This window comes from Microcaecilia unicolor, chromosome 6 (genome assembly GCF_901765095.1).
Source record: "Microcaecilia unicolor chromosome 6, aMicUni1.1, whole genome shotgun sequence".
NCBI classification, from domain to species: domain Eukaryota; kingdom Metazoa; phylum Chordata; class Amphibia; order Gymnophiona; family Siphonopidae; genus Microcaecilia; species Microcaecilia unicolor.
Genome location: NC_044036.1, coordinates 90,758,154 through 90,779,743, shown reverse-complemented (window position 1 = coordinate 90,779,743; position 21,590 = coordinate 90,758,154). Strand labels below are relative to the sequence as shown.

At 45.9% G+C, this 21,590-nt stretch overlaps 1 protein-coding gene across 3 annotated transcripts in view; it reads right to left on the bottom strand.

Annotated features, from left to right (window-relative positions):
* The window catches only part of RALGPS2 (Ral GEF with PH domain and SH3 binding motif 2), a 677,704-nt gene that overhangs the window by 34,215 nt on the left and 621,899 nt on the right, over positions 1-21,590 (bottom strand). For all 3 annotated transcript variants that reach the window (XM_030206437.1, XM_030206439.1, XM_030206438.1), the window contains one exon: positions 17,321-17,412. In XM_030206437.1, coding sequence (XP_030062297.1) covers positions 17,321-17,412 — 92 coding nt within the window. The remainder of the gene's footprint in view (positions 1-17,320; positions 17,413-21,590) is intronic.

Sequence of the window (21,590 nt, the reverse complement as noted above, 5' to 3'; positions counted from 1 at the left end):
TCTACTTGGATGAGACGGGTTCTCCAATCCTCACTGTAGATGACAATGTTGTCTAAGTAGACAGCTGCATAGTTTCTATGGGGTTTAAGTAGGCAATTCGCAAGGTGCTGGAAGACAGCTGGAGCTCCATGAAGGCCAAATGGTAGCACCATTGTAGGAGCAAAACAAGCACTACACTGAAACACTATTCTTCAATATGAACCTGACTTTCTACAGACTTTGGCCATGTCAGTTCCTATGCAGAGGCTTCATCTTGTAATAGGGCTCAAGAACATTGCTGACATGTCAAGGCTAACAGAGGCAAAACAACTGTTCAAGACAACTTTTATTTACTGTGCTGGGGACCTTCATGAACAAGAAGAAAACATCTCAGGTGTCAAGAGCTAGGTCCTTGGACCCCAAAGTCACAATATTGTCAAACCTCAGACTTTGCTATTCTAGTCAGCGTGGCACTAAGACCAGAGGAAAGAGTATAAGACCCCCTTCTATGAGCTAATAGCTTGCTGATTGTTATCTTGAGCAGTTCACGTGAGAGCTGCTATTACCTGGTTCAGAGCTGGGCACATGATGAAGGCTCATTAAAAGATATGTGGCCCCATGCCTGCATACTCATCTGCTTGGGTAGAGCTACCATTCTCTTCATGCCACATGGACAGGCACTTAAAACTTAGTACCTTACCATCAGTGTGGGTGATTCTGCATAATTATTGTCTCTAATTAAATTTGCTGCCCTTGCCTTTAATAAAACAGCTATCCTATTTTTCTAATACCTAAGTTTTGTATCCTTTCCTCTCAGTGTTTATAATTTGGACTGTTCTGAATTTGGACTGCATGAGTAAGTTTGTGATTTAATCCCAGAGTGCTAAGTTACCTCCTTCTTTGGGCCACCAATCAGCTGGGCCCAGATGGTGTTGAAATTGGGAAAATCCCTGCCCAAAACAACTGGGAAAGGTAGCCAAGGCAGGACTTCAACTTCCAGATGAGCTTGCCCTATCGGAGTTTTGAAAGACACTTGAGCTGTCGGATATTGTTTCTGGTCAACATGTACATATGCCAAGGTCACAGTTCGCTTGAAATTCAATTGCAGATGATCAAGTGTCTCTCTCCGGACAAGGGTCTTGACACTGCTGAAATCCCCTAGTGCTTGGTACGGGTGTCCTTCCAGCTCCACGTCTAACACACAATTTCTGCTACCTGGATGGGAAGCTTCCACAAAATTGCAGTCATGAATGGCTACTATATTCACATTCATAGTATCTTCAGTTATATCCTGACAGTCTCTAGCTATGTGACCTCTTTCCCCACACCTGTAACAGGTGGGGGAGTATGGATCCTGTGACCGAGGTACAGGTATGTTGTATGTTTGTGGGGATGAGGGCCTCCATCGCTCTGATCCCTTCTTTGGAGACCCTGGGCTGGAGGGTGATTTTGATCCCTCTGGTTGTCCTGTCTAGTTTTCTCCCTTTTCCTCTCAGGACTTCCAGCCCACATCTCTATAGAGTTCTGATTCTGGCTGTGCTTAGTAGAAGGCTTCAGCTGCTTCGAAAGCACTCTCAGGGGTCAACTTAGGGTGCCCCCCCACTGCTTCATAGGCGGGGGTAACCCTTCAAGGAACTGCTCCAGGAGGACAATTCTTGCAGTATCCGGACATGTCTTTCCTTCTGGTTGCAGCCATCCTCAGGCAACCTCCTTGAGTCAGTAGAAGAAACTCCGGGGGTTTTCTTTCACTTGTGTGGACCTCTTCTGGAACCTCTGCCGGTAGGCCTTTGGAGTGCAGCCCACCCTCTCCAAAATGTCAGCTTTCACCTCCACACAGGTGGCCATCCCAGTGTGATTAACATCTTGGAATGCTGTCTGGCTGCTAATGGTCAGTAAATTCCCCAGATAAGTTGTCCACGATGCCTCTGGCCAATCAGCAAAGCGGGCGGTCCTCTTGAAATTGGTCAAGAAGTAGTCCGGGTTGTCTTCCAGCACCATCTTCTTTAATACTGAAACTGGAAGTGTTGCTTGCAGGCTGGGTGCATGGACACCCCTTTCTGTTTGTTCCTGAGTGCTCTGTTGTAGCACTACCACCTTCTGCAACATTTGCTACTGCTGCATCTGTTGTTGCAGTTGCTGCTTTTTAAGGATCTCTTGCTGTTGCTACTGGCCCTCCATCAAGGCCTGGAGTAATCTTTCCATGTTTCTGCTGTATCTTTAGCGGCCAGGACTGTGCAGTCTACCGGAGAACTAAAATAAAAACCTGCCTGTCTGGCACTAGCTATGATACCCCCCAACTAGGGCAGGGCTAATCCCTTTTGTCCAATGTCCCGGTGTAGTGATGTTGATAGGCCCAGTGCCCAGAAATCACGGATCCGCTTGTTCAAACAGAATAAGCTCAAGATCCCATTATTACCACCACATGCCACCCTCTGAGCGAGGGTTGAGGGTGGGCCTGTGAAATAACACAGCTGGAGAAAAGGATATAAATGGAAACAAGTGTTTATTTAATTGAATCCTGAGGCCTGTTAAGTCACAGGACCAGAAACAAGAGAGAACACCTCTGTAGTTCAATAAGCAGTCTTAAATAGGCATCAGGCTGGCAAGCCCTGAACACAGACTGTGGCTGGTAGGGTGGCCCTGCCCCAAACATAGCCTGAGTCTTTCTCAGTTCTTCTTCAAGTACTAGGGTCTGGTTCAAGCCAGACCTCAGAGCAAGGCTTGCTAGTCTCAAACAACAAGCAAAAGCGGCTTACCTCAGCCAGGTTACAATTCTTAATCATAGGTGGTGGTGGCATATACTGGGGCTTTGATTCCTTCTACTTTCTGGGTCCCCTTAACCTCAGTCAGGCCCTACCTTATATACTTCCTCCTCCCGGCTCACTTCCTCCCAGGCGGGACTAGTGTTCTTAAGGTGGTTCTGGCTAAGGAACTATTCTTAAGGGTGAGGGGCAGAGTTCTATAAACCCCCTCACAAGTTGTAACATGGGCGTCTGTCCATATATTCACATCTTACTACTGGCATGACAGTAGGTTTGGCCAGTCAGCCCTTCACAATCTCTTTGGAGAATAGAATCCAACTCTGTCTCCTTCTCCCACTCCAGGTCCATTTTCTCCACTTCCAGGCTGCCTTTCAAAAAAAAGAAAAAATTTACAAAATGGCTAGTTGCCACCAAAGATTTTGAAAAATGTGTCATCTGCCCTCGTAACATCTTTTTTGACAGTTATTTTTCATTTTTTGATGAAGGCAGCCTGTAGCTACAGTCCCATTTGAAGACCTTGTATCCTGCTTGTCTTTGGAGAAAATCAAGGCACTTACCTGTAATAGGTGCTCTTTGCGGTCAGCAGGATTCAAGTCCACTGTGAGGGCGTCTACAGAACAGTGCCGCTCTTCCTTAAGAAAAGTCTCTCCAATAGCCTGGACCACCTTAAGAGCATGAGACCCACCCTGGGAGGAAGTAAGCCTGGAGGGGCAGAGCCCAGACCTGGGAGTAGAAAAGACAGGGCCAGGCTGAGGTTAAAGTGGCCCAGGGAGAGAAGACTTGATACCCCAGCATATGATGTGGAAGGTACTGTTCCATAATCGCAACATGGCTGAGGTAAGCCATTTGATTTAGTAGACTGAACTTCAGAGATTTTGTTTTGAAATCTGGCTGGAGTTAGACCTGAACCTTTGCAGAGAGCCAAGAACTATTTGGCTGTGTTTGGGGCATGGCAACCCTGGCAGTCACAGACTTGGTGTTTGGCCTATCACTAGAGGGTTGCCTACAACTGAATGAACTGAACTTAAGAGGTTTTCTGTTCTATACCTCGGGCCCTGTGACAGGAACAGGCCTGAGAATTCCTTTGAATAAATACTTATTTTGGTTTCACCCCCTTGTACGGCTGTGTTATTTACTGGCCCACTCCCCAAATCTTACTCCAGGTCTCACATCCACTTTCAAATCCCACCTCCTTTAGGAAACGTTGAAACAGTTGTTTTGGTCAAAGGTCCTTGTTCAAAAGAATTACCAAGAGTTGAATTCACTTAGTACCCAATGATCAAAAGTAAATGCGGGCGCTAGAGGCCACTAGCACTGGACTAGCACCTGCATTTACTCAGCACAGATGATCAGAGGGGGTCTGGCGTGAGCACACAGAGAATACCACATAGCTCATTTTAAAAAATATGCTTTTGCTTGGACTATTTCCCAGAGAGAAGGGAGAGATTTTGTTTACTCTCATACCAAAAAATTCAACTGCCTCAAAGAATGATGTGTCCGATTACAGACTGGTGACTTCAATACTCCTGTTTGTCAAGGTAATGGAGGGTATCGTGGCAGACCAACTTATGGAATTTCTGTCTAAGTACGCCATTTTTCATGATTCACAGTCAGGTTTACACCAAAATAAAGCACTGAGACGGTTCTTGCCACACTTATAGCCGAGCTTAGGAAGAAAGTTAATGCTAGGAAGCAGGTTACTATGCTACAACTTGATATGTCAATTGCTTTTGACATAGTTGATCACAAATTATTATTAAATCTTCTTTATTCTATTGGAATATGTGGGACTGTGTATAGCTGGTTTCAGGGATTCCTACAGTATAGATCTTATTGAATAAAAATGTCTGGTTCTCTTTCCTCAGTTTGGACCCCAGAATGTGGTGTGCCTCAAGGCTCACTAATTGCACTGATTTTATTTAATATCTTAATGGCGTACTTAGGAGTCCAAATCCCCCAGAATCTAGCTCAAGTGTGTGCCCAAAATGTGAACAGGCTACTGGAGGATATGGCAGGCAAACTGAAGTTGTGGCAACCTCTACCGCTCTCTTTGCTTGGCAGAATAGCATTATACAACATGATGATTGTGCCTAGATGGCTGTATGTGTTTCAAACACTCCCACTCTACCTTCCAAGGAAAGTAGAACAGCAAATAAATAAACTATTGCAGAAATTTCTTTGGAAAGGAAAGAAAGCGAAAATTGCCATGCGGATACTGCAGATCCCAAGAGAATACTACTACTACTACTATTTAGCATTTCTATAGTGCTACAAAGCGTATGCAGCGCTGCTCAAACATAGAAGAAAGAAAGTCCCTGCTCAAAGAGCTTACAATCTAGTAGACAAAAAATAAAGCAAACAAATCAATTAATGTGTAGAGGAAAGAGGACAGGAGGGTAGGTGGAGGCGAGTGGATACAAGTGGTTACGAGACAAAAGCAATGTTAAAGAGGTGGGCTTTCAATCTAGATTTAAAGATGGTCAAGGATGGGGCAAGACGTAGGGGCTCAGGAAGTCTATTCCAGGCATAGGGCGCAGCAAGACAGAAGGAGCGAAGTCTGGAGTTGGCAGTAGCAGAGAAGGGAACAGATGAGAAGGATTATCCAGGGAACGGAGTGCACGAGAAGGGGTGTAGGGAAGGACGAGTGTGGAGAGATACTGGGGAGCAGCAAAGTGAGTACATTTATAGGTTAGTAGAAGAAGTTTGAACAGGATGCGAAAACGGATAGGGAGCCAGTGAAGCGACTTGAGGAGAGGGGTAGTATGAGTAAAGCGACCCTGGCGAAAGACGAGATGGGCAGCAGAGTTTTGAACCGACTAAGTGGGAGGCCAGCAAGAAGCAGATTGCAGTAGTCCAAACGAGAGGTAACAAGGGTGTGGATGAGGGTTTTGGTAGAGTGCTCAGAAAGAAATGGGGCGGATTTTACGGATGTTGTAAAGAAAGAAACGACAGGTCTTGGCAATCTGCTGGATATGAGCAGAGAAGGAGAGAGAAGAGTCAACGATAACCCCAAGGTTTCGAGCTGAGGAGACAGGGAGAATGAGAGAGCCATCAACAGAAATAGAAAACGGGGTGAGTGGGGAGGTGGGTTTGGGGGGGAAAATGAGAAGCTCGGTTTTGGTCATATTTAATTTCAGGTGGCGTTGAGACATCCAGACAGCAATGTCAGACAAGGACGCTGAAACTTTGGTTTGGATGCAAGGTGAGATATCAGGGGTAGAATGGTAGATTTGGGAGTCATCAGCATAGAGATGGTAGGAAAAGCCATGGGATGAGATTAATGAACCAAGGGAAGAAGTGTAGATAGAAAAGAGGAGGGGACCAAGAACAGAACCCTGAGGTACGCCGACAGGCAGAGGGATAGAAGTAGAAGAGGATCCATCAGAGTGAACACTAAAGGTGCGGAGGGAGAGGTAGGAAGAGAACCAGGAAAGGAGAGAGCCCTGGAATCCAAGTGAGGACAGGGTATCGAGAAGTATGCTGTGATCGACAGTGTCAAAAGCAGCGGAAAGATCAAGAAGAATGAGGATGGAATATTGACCTCTGGATTTAGCCAGTAATAGGTCATTGGAGACTTTACTAAGCGCAGTTTCGGTTGAGTGGAGAGGGCGAAAACCAGATTGTAGTGGGTCAAGAATAGCATGTGAGGAGAGAAAATCAAGGCAGCGGCGGTGAACAGCACGCTCAAGTAATTTGGAGAGAAAGGGAAGGAGGGAGATGGGTCGGTAATTAGAGGAACAAGTAGGGTTGAGTGAAGGCTTCTTAAGGAGAGGTGTGACCACAGCAGGGACAGTCGCAGTGGAAAGTGAGAGGTTGAGAATGTGACAGATAAAAGGAATAAGAGCAGGAGAGATGGCATTAAGAAGGTGGGTGGGAATGGGATCAGAGGAACTAGTGGTACATTTTGAGGAAGAAAGGAGAAGTGTAGTTTCCTCAATAGTAACTTCAGGAAAGGAGGAAAGGGAATGAGGGGAAGGAGAGAGAGGGGAACGGACTAGTGGAGGGAGAGGTGGCGAGGAAGAGAATGCAAGGTTTATCTTTTGAACCTTGTCGTGAAAGAATTCAGCAAGGGTCTGAGGAGATAATGAAGGGGGGAGTTGGGGGAGGGGGCACCTTGAGGAGAGAGTTCAATGTGATGAATACGGGGGCCTGGGCCTTCTGAGCTTGCGATATTTAATGGTAGCCTGTGGAATCAGACACTTAAATGAGTGGTTTAGAAAGACAAGTGAATATTCAGCTACCCAGATGGAACTAAGCCTGTTTGGCTCGGACAACTTTACAGGATTTCTGCATGGTAGCAAGCACCACCCCCCAGAAGTCCTGCAGAAGTCACACATTTTGCCTACGATGATAGTGGTGTGGAAATGGATCTGTCGCATGCATGATTTCTCGCTGAAAGCTACCCCCTATTTGTCAATCTGTGGTAACCCAGGTTTTGAACCTGGGAGAAGCTATGCAGTATTCAACAAATGGAAGGAAAAGGGGATAGAATACCTGCATCATGTGCTCACAGACAAAGGACATATCAGAACGTTCTCAGAATTGAGAGCCCAGTTCAAAATAAGTTCAGCGGACTATTTCCATTACTATCAGCTAAAACACTATGTATCCAGTTTGCGTTGGACAGACCTCACCGAGGACGTGAGGGAGGAACTGGCATCTGCCATATCGCTTGGGGCGCAACTGAAAGTACCAATGGCCTACCACCACCGCCACATCTGAGATACAATGCCAGAACCAGACTATGCGGGCTATGCGACAAAATGGAGCCAAGATCTGGGAAGCCAGATAACAGAGACTATGTTTAAGGACCATGTGCGGACACTCTGGCAGACTACAAAACTGGCAGAACACTGGGAATTACAATATAAATTCGCATTAAGGATTTACGTGGCACCTAGAAGAGCGTTCCATATGGGAGCATCACCGGATGGAGCGTGTGCGAAGTGCCATCAAGAAGGGGCCATGTTGGCTCATATGTTTTGGACCTGTCCAAGAGTAGCCTGGTTTTGGAGAAGCATACTAAGGCAAGTAACAGGAATGGGGAGGGGTAGGGGAGTCTAGGGGGGGGGGGAATAAAAAGATAAAATACAAATATGATGGTATGTCAACAGTAATTGTGGAAACAATTATGCAATGTGAAATGTAACAGCTGATTGTGTGAACTTTAATAAAAATGATTGAAACATAATATCTTAATGGCTCCATTGGGGAACAGATGACAAATTGGGATGAAACCCATTTATATATGCTGTTGATGTTATGATTCTTATACCTTTTGACAATGACATCCAAGATATCCTGGTAGATATAAAGAGAGAGTTAGAAACACTAGAAACATGGTGTCAGGTTCTCAGGTTCAGAGCCCACAGGGCTGGGCTCTGGAGCAAACGTGAGCCCTTGGGCTGCTGACGAGGAGCGACAGCAGCAGGCAAAACCAACCAACCAACGCTGGGCAAGCACAACGGCACCAGCAGGGACTGCAGGCACCACCCAGTGAGCCGGAACACACAGACTGGAATCCCCCGGACTGGAGGACACAGGACTGGAACACTGGACTGGAATCCCCCGGACTGGAGGACACCGGACTGGAACACACTGGACCGGAACACCCTGGACTGGAGCACCCTGGACTGGTCCGAACAGCTTCACCTGCACTTAGCCACTGCCCCCCAAGGGTTGAGCCCCTGGGTTCGAGTGGCCGGCAGGACTTACCGGATACTGGATGACACAGGGACCAGGACTAGAACAAGCTGGAAACAGCAGTACTCCTAAATCCTAAACTGACATAAGTGCGCCCAAGCCCTAACCAACAGAAGAACTCCAAACAGACGCCAACAAAAGTGTTCCTAACAATAAACCAACAAAAGGACTTCCTAAGCCCTATACTAACAGAAGTGCTACCAACAGTACCACTAGGAAAAGCAGGGGAGCCGCAGGGAACCTAAACACATAAACTAGCACAGGTGCTCCTAAGCACCAAGCACAACAGCTCTACAACCCTAAACTAACTACGGTGCTCCTAAGCACCAAAGTACCAGCAGAGTTCCTAGCACTAAAAGGGAAGACAGGGGAGCCAAAAGGGAAAAACAGGGAAGCTAACACAAATTCTAAGTGCACACTGCACTACCACTAACCTGGACCTAAAGCAAACGACTAAGCAAACGTTGCAAAGGCCCTGAAGGGAAGAACACCACTTCCTTATCAAGGCCCTGCCTGATGATGTCACCACTACCAGACACAGGCAGGCAGCATACTGAAACAGAGCTAGAGCTAACTCAGGCTTAACCCCCACAGCTGCAGTATAGCAGAGCAATTAGAGCCACGCTGGAAGCAACCAGCACACAGAGGCAGCTAGCTCAGGGAACACACACAGCTGCAGTATAGTAAAGCAATTAGACTCATGCTGGGAGCAGCCAGCCCACAGACATAGAGCCAGCTCTAGCAACACAGAAAGAAGAAACAGAAGCCAGCACAGAAGCTGACCACCAGAATTAAGGTAAGTTTGAGAGGGGTTCTGACCACAATCATGACAGCACCTCCCCCTCAAGGCTCCAGTGTCCCCACGGGAGCTCCAGGTTTCCAAAGACAATTCAGGTCTCCATGGGTAACTGTGATGAAATCTACCAATGGGTCTCAAAACATAGACCTGGACTACTGGATAGGAAGTAGCAAGTACATCTGGAACTTGAAAACAAGAGTAGCTCTGGTCACCACGAGGCTCTTTAGGACGGCTGCTAGGCAGGATCAGAGACTTGGATGCAACAAGTGGAGTCAAATTTAAAAGGAACCCTCTCCTGAAGGAATCCACAACCTCCTCGACCTCCTGGCACACCAATGTAACAGCCGGGACTGGGCTAGAGCCAACACCCATCCTGGAATCTGAAGCCGGACAGGAATTCAAACTGAACTTCAGACTGGACCTCGCCTCTTGGCTGGAGCTGGAACTCAGAAGGAATTCAACATCTTGGCTGAAATGGGGACTTGGAGTAGCCTCAGCCTCTTGCCTGAGACTTGGTCCGGACTCAGCATCCTGACTGGAACTGCACCTTGACCCGGACTCAGCATCTTGGCCGGGACCGCAACTGGACCCAGACTCAGCATCTTGGCCGGCACCCCCACTCCTGAATCGAGTCCGAGACTCAGCAGCATCTTTCCTGGACCTGCTGCAACTCGATCCGGACTTAAAATCTTGACCGGAACTACAACTTGACCCGGACTCAGCATCTTGACCGGGACTGCAACTTGACCCGAACTCAGCATCTTGCCTGGGACTGCAACTTGACCCGGACTCAGCATCTTGGCCGGGACTGCAACTTGACCCGGACTCAACATCTCGGCCGGAACCGCAACTTGACCCGGACTCAGCATCTTGGCCGGGACTGCAACTTGACCCAGACTCAGCATCTTGCCTGGGACTGTAACTTGATTCGGACTCAGCATCTTGACTGGAACTAGAACTCGGCTTGGACTCATCAGCCTGGTTGGAACTGGAACTCGGAGTGAACTCAGCATCTCGGCTGGACTCTGAACTCGGAGTGAACTCAGCATCTCGGCTGGACTTGGTACTCAGCATCTCGACTGGAACTAGAACTCGGCTTGGACTCATCAGCCTGGCTGGAACTGGAACTGGAACTCGGAGAGAACGCAGCATCTCGGCTGAACTCTGAGTGAACTCAGCATCACTGCTGGCACTGGAACTTGGAGTGGATTCGGCATCTCGGCTGGCCTCCGCACTCGGTGTAGACTCAGCACTCAGCGTGGACTCAGGATCTCGGTTGGCACTGGAACTTGTCAGCGGCTTGGCTAGCAGGGCCACTCGAACTGGCATCGGAGGCTCGGTCAGAAGCGTCCCTTGGACTGGACTCAGGGGCTTAACTGGCTGTGCCACTTGAACTGGGACCAGAGGCTCGGCCAGAAGCGCCACTTGAACAGGAATCGGAGGCCGAATTAGAAGCATCCCTCGGACTGGACTCAGGGGCTTAACTGGATGTGCCACCTGAACTGGGACCGGAGGCTCGGCCAGAAGCGCCACTTGACCAGGAATTGGAGGCTCAATTAGAAGTGTCCCTTGGACTGGACTCAGAGGCTTGACTGGAGGCGCTACTTGAAATGGGACTGGAGGCTCGGTTAGAAGCACTGCTCGGACAGGAATCAGAGGCTCAATTAAAAGCGTCCCTCGGACTGGACTCAGAGGCTTGACTGGAGGCACTACTTGAACTGGGATTGGAGGCTCGGTTAGAAGCGCTGCTCGGACAGGCCTCCGAACGTGGCTGGAATTGGGCCTCGGCTTGGACTCAGCATCTGGGCAGGAACTCAAAACAGACTCAGGAACTGGGCTGGAACTCAGTGTGGACTCAGAAGCTTGGCGGGCAGAGCCCTTCAGGCTGGACTCAGAAGTTTAGCGGGAAGAATCAGGAAGCCACCTTCTTTCAGCTTGGGCTTCAGGAGTATCCCGCAGGGCTGGATCTGAGAGAAGCTGGAAGCGATAAAAGAAGAGCTTGGTAGAAGGATCAATAGCAGAAACTGGGTTATCTACGAACCCAAACCAAGCGACACGCTTCCTCTCCGCTGCAGCTTCAGGAGTACCCGTCAAGGCTGGATCAGACAAAAGTGTGGCACGGTAATCACGGAGCATCATAAGCGGATCCAGATCAAAAATGGGGTTGGAACTAGGATCCAAACTGGTACTAGGAGGCTCAGTTGACAGCCCCACTCGAACTGGACTCAGAGGCTCGGTCAGGAGCATCCCTCGGACGGGACTCGGAGGCTTGAGTGGAAGTGCCACTTGAACTGGAGTCGGCGACTCGGTTAGGAGTGTCCCTTGGACCAGGCTCCGAGGCTTGAGTGGAAGCGCCCCTTGAACTGGAATTGTAGACTTGAATGGATGCGCAGCTGGGACTGGACTGGACCCCTGCTGGGCCCAGAGTGTGGAATTCCCAAGATGTCTCCTCTCAGCGACAGCTTCAGGAGTATCCCACAAAGCTGGATTCAAGACAAGGTTGCGGCGATACTCAGAGAGCGTGATAAAAGGGTCAATGTCCGAAACGGGGTTTTCCACGATCCCGAGCAGCTGGACACGTTTTCTCTCAGCTGCCGCTCCAGGGATCTTCTTCAAAACAGGATGAGACAAAAGTTTACCACGATACTTATGAAGCGTCATGGAAGGATCAAGAACAACGATGGAGCTGGACCCCATCTGGGCGGGTGATCTTGCCGGGCTCGTGGCCTTTGCAATCTGTCAGGTTCTCAGGTTCAGTGCCCGCGGGGCCGGGCTCTGGAGCAAACGTGAGCCCTTGGGCTGCTGACGAGGAGCGACAGCAGCAGGCAAAACCCATCAACCAACGCTGGGCAGGCACACCGGCACCGGCAGGGACTGCAGGCACTGCTCAGCGAGCCGGAACACACAGACTGGAATCCCCCAGACTGGAGGACACTGGACTGGAATCCCCCGGACTGGAGGACACAGGACTGGAACACTGGACTGAAACACTGGACTGGAACACACCAGACTGCAACACACCGAACCGGAATACACTGGACCAGAGCACCCTGGACTGGAGCACACTGGACCGGAACACCCTGGACTAGAGCACACTGAATTGGTCCGAACAGCTTCACCTGCACTTAGCCACTGCCCCCCAAGGGTTGAGCCCCTGGGTTCAAGTGGCCGGCAGGACTTACCGGATACTGGATGACACAGGGACCAGGACTAGAACAAGCTGGAAACAGCAGTACTCCTAAATCCTAAACTGACATAAGTGCTCCCAAGCCCTAACCAACAGAAGAACTCCAAACAGAAGCCAACAAAAGTGTTCCTAACAATAAACCAACAAAAGGACTTCCTAAACCCTATACTAACAGAAGTGCTACCAATAGTACCACTAGGAAAAGCAGGGGAGCCACATGGAAAGAGCAGAGAACCTAAACACAAACTAGCACAGGTGCTCCTAAGCACCAAGCACAACAGCTCTACAACCCTAAAGTAACTACGGTGCTCCTAAGCACCAAACTACCAGCAGAGCTCCTAGCACTAAAAGGGAAGACAGGGGAGCCAAAAGGGAAAAACAGGGAAGCTAACACAGATCAAAAGTGCACACTGCACTACCACTAACCTGGACCTAAAGCAAACGACTAAGCAAACGTTGCAAAGGCCCTGAAGGGATGAACACCACTTCCTTATCAAGGCCCTGCCTGATGATGTCACCACTACTAGACACAGGCAGGCAGCATACTGAAACAGAGCTAGAGCTAACTCAGGCTTAACCCCCACAGCTGCAGTATAGCAGATCAATTAGAGCCACGCTGGAAGCAACCAGCACACAGAGGCAGCTAGCTCAGGGAACACACACAGCTGCAGTATAGTAAAGCAATTAGACTCATGCTGGGAGCAGCCAGCCCACAGACACAGAGCCAGCTCTAGCAACACAGAAAGAAGAAACAGAAGCCAGCACAGAAGCTGACCACCAGAATTAAGGTAAGTTTGAGAGGGGTTCTGACCACAATCATGACACATGGGCTGCAATGTTTAGGCTGAAACTTAGTAGGGAAAAAACAAAATTTTTGGTCTTGAGTAGCCCCTTCTGTTCCAAGATATTTGATAGATTTACAGTTGACAATGTTATATATACAATAGAGACACTTAAAAATACTTTGGGTAGTTAATTGATAATCACTTGTCACTTGAACAACAAGTTGTGGCCTCCACTACTAAAATTTTCAGAACATTTTGGAAAACTAAGAAGGATTAAAGCCTATTTTTCTATCAATACCTTTTGTTTAGTGGTTCAAACTTTGGTTCAGGCCAACATAGGTTATTTATTTGGGTATAAACAGAGTATTCTAAGAAACCTTCAGACAGCTCAAAATAATGTGGTGAGGCTGATTTACAGAGTGTTGAAATACGACAGAATAATGCCTCTGTTATCGACACTGCACTGGTTGCCAGTAGAGGCACAACATGTATGGACTAAAGTAATGTACTTTAGTCCATCAGATTTTATATATTGATGCTCTGATCTACATGCAAGGCCTTGTAACATAGTAACATGATAGATGACAGCAGATAAAAGACCTGTTCGGTCTATCCAGTCTGCCCAACAAGATAAACTCATTGCATATGGTATGCAATACTTCATATGTATACCTGGTCTTGATTTGTCTTTGCCATTTTCAGGGCATAGACTGTAGAAGTCTGTCCAGCACTGTCCTTGTTCTACAAATTCTGAAGTTATCAAAGCCCCTGAAAAAGCTCCACTCCGTCCATCCAAACCTGTTCAGTCACAATCAGGGCACAGAATGTAGAACTCTGCTCAGCACTGGCCTTGTTCTCCAACTACTGAAGCTGAATCTGTCCAGCCACAATCAGAGCACTGACTGTAAAAGTTGTAGATTTACCCAAAAGAAATGCTAGAGCAGATTCAAGACAGTTTATGACTCTTCATTATTTAAAATGTAAGAAAATAGTTTATAAAACTATACATTCTGCCTGGTTCCCATATCAAGCTACTAAATGGTGGAATTTGTTGCTGTTGGAAATCAGGCGACAGGAGAATTATCTTTCTTTTCGAAAAATATTAAAAGTTTTCTTATTCAATAGATTCGTAAGGAAAGATCCAGTTTGGGGGCATTTCCCATGCTTGAATTGTTGTTTTTGTACAGTAAACCTGAAAGCAAAATTTTTTGAAAATCCAAAGACAGGAGAAAAATTTGAACTAAAACAATATTCGAATTGTAAAACATCCCAGGTTGTCTATGCAATTATTTGCCCTTGTGGACTTGTATATATTGGTACAACAGTACGTATATTCAACAAACGTATTGCAGAACATAAGAGTGCCATAAAAAACAAGATGTTTGAAAAACCACTGGTAGAACATATGCATGATTTTATGCACTCCTTTGAAGAATTGAGATTTCTTGTATTATTGAGAATCAAAACACATTGGAGAGGTGGAGATGTCAACAAATTGTTGTTAAAGGCAGAACAGAGGCTTATTTTTAAATTTAATACAGTGAAACCATATGGGTTAAATCAAGAGAGTGACTACTCGGTTTTTCTATGATAAAGCCATTTGTTTAGATAAGCTTTTATTAATTTAGATCATCAGTTTTGTAATTTTTATGAACATTTTACAATTAAACACTGTTTATTTTAAAACCTGGCTCTCAAATGTAAAATATCTATCTGGCCCTTTAAGATACTTGCAAAGTGCTTAGAGATGACCTTTAACCTCATGATGATGCTATATGAGTCATGGGTCTCACAGAAGCTAGTAATGCTAATGCATATCAGTTCAGTTGGAAGTAGCAGATAAATGGGTAAGTGTTTGCTTTATTTCTGTTGATCTTGCACACCTTTGGAATATGTAGGGAGTCTAGTTGTGATCTCATGGAAACGTACTAGATGTTGTTTTTAAGATTGAGTGCTTGCAGTGCTTTCTCTGCTGTTACATTTTTGTGAGAAGTTTTTTATTCAGTGAACTGTTACCTGCCTCTAGCAGTAATGTGGACAGGTTATTTATTCCTAGAGTTTTCGGTTTTGAAAGCATTGTGTTTATACCCATTTGTAAGCTTTTATTAATTTAGATCAACAGTTTTCTAACATTTCACAATTAAGCACTGTTTATTTTAAAACCTGGCTCTCAAATGTAAAATAGCTATCTGGCCCTTTAAGATACTTGCAATGTGCTTAGAGATTACCTTTAACCTTATGATGATGCTATATGAGTCATGGGTCTCACAGAAGCTAGTAATGCTAATGCATATCAGTTTAGTTGGAAGTAGCAGATAAGTGGGTAAGTGATTGCTTTATTTCTGTTCATCTTGCACATCTTTGGAATATGTAGGGAGTCTAGCTGTGATCTGATGGAGACGTACTAGATGTTGTTTTTAAGATTGAGTGCTTGCAGTGCTTCCTCTGTTATATTTTTGTGAGAAGTCTTTTATTCAGTGAACTGTTTCCTGTCCCTAGCAGTAATGTGGACTGGTTATTTATTTCTAAGGAGTTTTTTTTGTTTTGTGTTAAGAATATCAGTGGAGAAACTAGAATGTCTAGAGTCTTTTAAAAGTTTTGTGTACATTTAGATATGCATCTTGTCTGATGATATTTTTATTTTTTGTTTTTATATCTGTGTAGAACTAGATTTTTGGAACTACTAGTGTGTATGATATATTTACATACACTTTGATAGGTATGTATAAAGAAATTTCTTCCCCTCTTCATTGAATTGTTTTGATTCTAATTGTATGATCTTAACATTTTTTACTGAGAGTTATAAATGTGATATGAGTAATTGTAGATGTTCTGATAAAAAATTTATGTGATATATGATTTTTAATGATAATTATAAATATTTGTTTTACAGATGATATCATGTACGTCTATACATGTTTTTTAGAACTTTTAAAGGATTGTTTTATATATGTTGAATCTTTTTTTAAATAATTGCCTTTTATTAGTTGAATCATGCTTATGACATTGTTAATATGTATGGTTATACATGTTTTATACTTGTGTTTTGTTTTTATAGTTTGTACCCCTGACGCAGCCTGAAGGCGAAACGTGGCCACGTCGGGTATTGTTCCAATAAATGCATTTGATTCCACTGCTTTGTTGTTTTTTATCTACTGTTTTGTAAGCAGTTGTGTGCCTTTTTGTTTTTTTTGAAAGGCTAATGTGGGATATGAAAGTCAATAAATGTAAATGTATTCCATTCTAAATAAGGACTGAGGCAGTCCCATGTGAAAGAAGCAGGCAGAAGTGGCACACTTGTATACGAAATTGCTCAAAACTTCTGGAAAGTTTCTAAGTTGGAGAACCTTTATCCCATGCTCTGTCAGATGAAGTCACCCATCTGCAGTGGTGGTGCTGGAGCAGGCTCTCACAGGCTCGCAAGAGCCGGTTATTAAGTTTTTAAGAATTTTGGGAGCTGGTTGTTAAAGCAGGGCCCTCCATGGCTTCTTTAACAACTGGCTCCCAAAATGTGGGCTTGGGCCCCCTGCTGAATTATCTTTTACTTTGCTGGTGGGGATGCTGAGCCCTGCAAGCCAAGTAAATAGACTACTGCTGCTCCCTGCTCCTTGTTTCCAGCTCTGGGCAGCTGGCTGGGACTTCTCAAGCATGTGAGAGAAGTTCCAGCATGCTGCTCAGAGCAAGACGTTGGGAGTGGTGGCAGTCCATTTATTGGCTGCCAGCAAAGGTATGCCTAGCGTGCCCACACGAAGGGAGAGAGGAGAGAGAGGCAAGTGTTGCTCCCCGAGTCCCCGTGCCCCCCCCCCCCCACCCCTGGCCCTTCCAACTGCAGAGCTGGCTACATCCGGAGAAAGAGCCTGTTGTTAAAAATTTACCAGCACACCCCTGCCCATCTGTGAGGACTTGTATCTTACTGTACATGGAGAACATTTGCCACAGATAGGTAACTTGGTTTTTCTCCACATTTTTAAATTCCCCAATATTCTTCGAAAATTTGGTTTGTGATAGCTCATATTTAAGGTGATTACCAAAGGCCTTTAATCCGAGTTAAAGGTAATGAAGATGATTCCCCTTTTTTGTTAGTAAAGCATATCATGATTCTCACCTGTTGTCTGTTGCTTTGGCAGGCTGCACTGAGATGTTTAAACCACAGCATCGCATTCATTCGGTTACCAGCCTGAAACTTATATGAATTTCCTAGAAAATCATAAATGCAAGAACAATGAACACAATAAAAACAGAAAACCATCATACAGCTATTTTAAAGTCAACATAAAAACAAAAGTCAAAACTAAAGCAAAGCTAAGATACAATGAAAAATTATACAAAGGGACCCACGTATGAAAATGCGTTGCTGCCGTTTTTCCAAAGCAGCTCATATAAAATTATACAGCTGTGTGTGGGTGTTCCCAGGGCAGAGTTGGGATGTACCTGCATATTTTATAAAATACACACGTATATGTACAGAGATTCAAACCTTCAGAGCAGGTGTAAATGTGTGCGTGAGAATGTGTGTGCATCACTAGGGCTAGTTGTGGGAGGTTAGTTTATAAAAGACACATAGAGGGGAATTTTCGAAAGGGACGTCCAAGTTTTGATTTGGACATCCTTGCAAAACGTCCCGATCCAGGGGCGGAGAAACCCGTATTTTCAAAACAAGATGGACATCCATCTTTCATTTTGAAAATACTGTCAGGGACGTCCAAATCCTTAAATTTGGTCGTCCCTAGATTTGGACGTCCCTACACATGGACGTTTCTGATTTTCAGAGATTTTTGAAACCAAAGATGTCCATGTCAGAAACGACCAAATGCAACCATTTGGTCATGGGAGGAGCCAGCATTTGTAGTGCACTGGTCCCCCTGAGATGCCAGGACACCAACCAGGCACCCTAGGGGGCACTGCAGTAGACTTCATAAATTGCTCCCAGGAACATAGCTCCCTTACCTTGTGTGCTGAGCCCCCCAAACCCCCTTACCCCCAACTGTACACCACTACCATAGCCCTTACGGGTGAAGGGGGGCACCTAGATGTGGGTACAATGGGTTTCTGGTGGGTTTTGGAGGGCTTGCCATTTCCTCCACAAACGTAAAAGGTGGGGGGGGGGGGGGGGAATGGGGCGGGATCCTCCTGTCTGAAGTGCACTGCACCCACTAAAACTGCTCCAGGGACCTGCATACTGCTGTCACAGACCGGAGTATGACATCTGAAGCTGGCAACGAGGCTGGCAATCAAGATTTTTTAAAGATGTTTTTTGAGGGTGGGAGGGGGTTAGTGACCACTAGGGGAATAAGGGGAGGTCATCCCTGATTCCCTCCAGTTGTCATCTGGTCATTTCGGGCACCTTTTTGTGCCTTAGTCGTAAGAAAAATACGACCAGGTGAAAACGTCCAAGTGTTTGTCAGGGACATCCTTGTTTTTTTTGATTATGGGTCAAGGACGTCCACAGGGCCGTGCCGATGCGGTAAGCGGGGTAAGCACCGCAGGAGGGCGCCCACCTCTGGAGGGCGCCGCCGCAGTGCTTACCCTCGCCCTGCGCCGCCGAGGCCTTTAAATCTTTTACTTGCAGTCGCAGCAGCGTCTGTGAAAACGGAGCGCTGCCGACGTCTCCCTTCCCTTCGCGCTCTTGGTTCCCTCAGTGTCCCGCCTTCTTCTGACGTCAGAAGAAGGTGGACACTGAGGGAACCAAGAGCGCGAAGGGAAGGGAGACGTCGGCAGCGCTCCGCTTTCACAGACGCTGCTGCGACTGCAAGTAAAAGATTTAAAGGCCCCCAGGGCGCGCAGCGATCAGCTTCACGGGGGGGGGGGGGGAGAGGGGCGCGCGCACCAACTGTTCTTCTGCGGGGGGGGCACCAACTGTTCTTCTGCGGGGGTGGGGGGGCGCCAACAGTTCGTCTGCGGGGGGGGCGGCATAGACCCTTGGCACGGGCCTGGACGTCCAAGTGTTAGGCATACCCAAGTCCCGCCCTCGCTACGCCTCCGACATACCCCCTTGAACTTTGGCCGTCCCTGCGACGGAATGCAGTTGGGGGTTGTCCAAAATCAGCTTTCGATTATACCGATTTGGACGTTTCTGTGAGAAGGACGTCCATCTTCCGATTTATGTCAAAAGATGGGCATCCTTCTCTTTCGAAAATGAGCCCAATAGGCACCTATGTTCTTCCCCTTTATAAAATTACCTTCAGTGTGCAGGTACACACAAAAGCGGCCTCATTAAAATATTTAATGTGACTCCCTATTTATACATACAAATCCCATGGAAATAAGCTTATTTCTTATTCTTGTAGTTAAAAAGTGTGCTATGATTGAATATTTTTATTTTGTTTAATGTATGACAACAAAACATAATATATGAGAATGAATAAAAGAAGCAGCAAAGATAGCAAAGTCAAACAATCTCAGTGAAAGTCTTACATACTGGTTTCTGATACTATGCCACCAAGCTTTGGATTAACTTTGGTTAAGCATGGATGGTACTCGGGTACTGAAAAAGAGGACTGCTTAGTCTACCAAGTAAGCACTCTTCAACTCTGGAAGTTTTAAGAACTTGGGGGGGGAGGGGGCCAGCATAGTGAATAATTCAAATAATCCAGCTCTATCCAACACTGTCTTGAAGAATACTGATTTCAACATTCTGATTTGCTTCATTGTACAGTGTACATAATCCATGGATCTCTGGACATCATCGAAGGCTCCAAAATAGACCTCTGGAGGGACAGACAGACATTGCCAGAAATTGCTCTATTCCTGCATCTCCTATGTTGAGTATTACTTCCAGGAACTGCTTTACTACACAATTCCAGCCTTCTTATTTTACCCCTTTCTCTGATTCACCTTGTACGAGTTCCAGCTCCTCATACTTAGTTCCAATGAGTTTCTTCTGCCCAAGTCCTGCCAGTACCAGTGGGCTCACTCCAAGAAAGCTGCTTGTACAGGCAGAAAATGTCCACCAAGAGCACCCTAGAATTGCCAAGGCCTGAACATGGCCGATTTTGGCATGGGGTTGCTTACACCCTCACTCACTATGCCGAGAACCAGCCTCTTAATCCTTTATTTATATGAAAACCATTACCTCTGTGTACCTTTCCCATTTCAGGTGTATCCTTTTAGTATTCAAGGCATGGTCTTACCACTCACTTATACAGAAATATATTAATATTCCAAGCTTCATTGTCCATTCCTTTCTGAATAATCCCTGACATTCTGTTTCTTTTTGGAATGTCACTGTACATCAAGTTCAGGACTTCAGTTTATTTCCCTGAAAAATTCCAAGGTCCCTTTTCTAACTGGTAACTCCTAATACAATCCGGTATTGTGTATATATAGTTTTTCCTCCCTATATGCTTCACTGTGTACTTAAGTACATAAGTAATGCCACACTGGGAAAAGACCAAGGGTCCATCGAGCCCAGCATCCTGTCCACGACAGCGGCAAATCCAGGCCAAGGGCACCTGGCGAGCTTCCCAAACGTACAAACATTCTATACATGTTATTCCTGGAATTGTGGATTTTTCCCAAGTCCATTTAGTAGTGGTTTATGGACTTGCTCTTTAGGAAACTGTCTAACCCCTTTTTAAACTCTGCTAAGCTAACCGCCTTCACCACGTTCTCCGGCAACGAATTCCAGAGTTTAATTATGCATTGGGTGAAGAAAAATTTTCTCCGATTTGTTTTAAATTTACTACACTGTAGTTTCATCGCATGCCCCCTAGTCCTAGTATTTTTGGAAAGCGTGAACAGACGCTTCACATCCACCTGTTCCACTCCACTCATTATTTTATATACCTCTATCATGTCTCCCCTCAGCCTTCTCTTCTCCAAGCTGAAAAGCCCTAGCCTCCTTAGTCTTTCTTCATAGGGAAGTCGTCCCATCCTCGCTATCATTTTAGTCACCCTTCGCTGCACCTTTTCCAATTCTACTATATCTTTCTTGCTAACATTGTAGTTTGTTTGTCATGTAGATACTTATTTCCCCAGTTTTAAAAAAGATGCAATTCCTCACAATCTGCTTATGTTTTCATTACTTTGAATAATTTTGTGTCACTGACAAATCTGATCATTTCATTTGTTCCTCTCTTTTCTAAACGATCAATGAACATGTTAAACAACACATGTCCCAGTACAGATCCCAAAATGGTAAGGGAAACACAGAAGCGGAAGACTGTGATCCACTATGTAATAAGGAGCAGAACAAAGGAGTAGTGTGACCAGCAGGGCAACTTCAGGAACAACAGGACGACGAAGTGATAGAAGAAAAAACTTTATTTATAATAATGCCCAAGATGGCACTGTGTTTCGGCCAAGAGCCTGCCTCAGGGGCCTAAATAAAAACGGAAACCAACATTGTGGGACAAAAGGATAAACAATCTATCTGT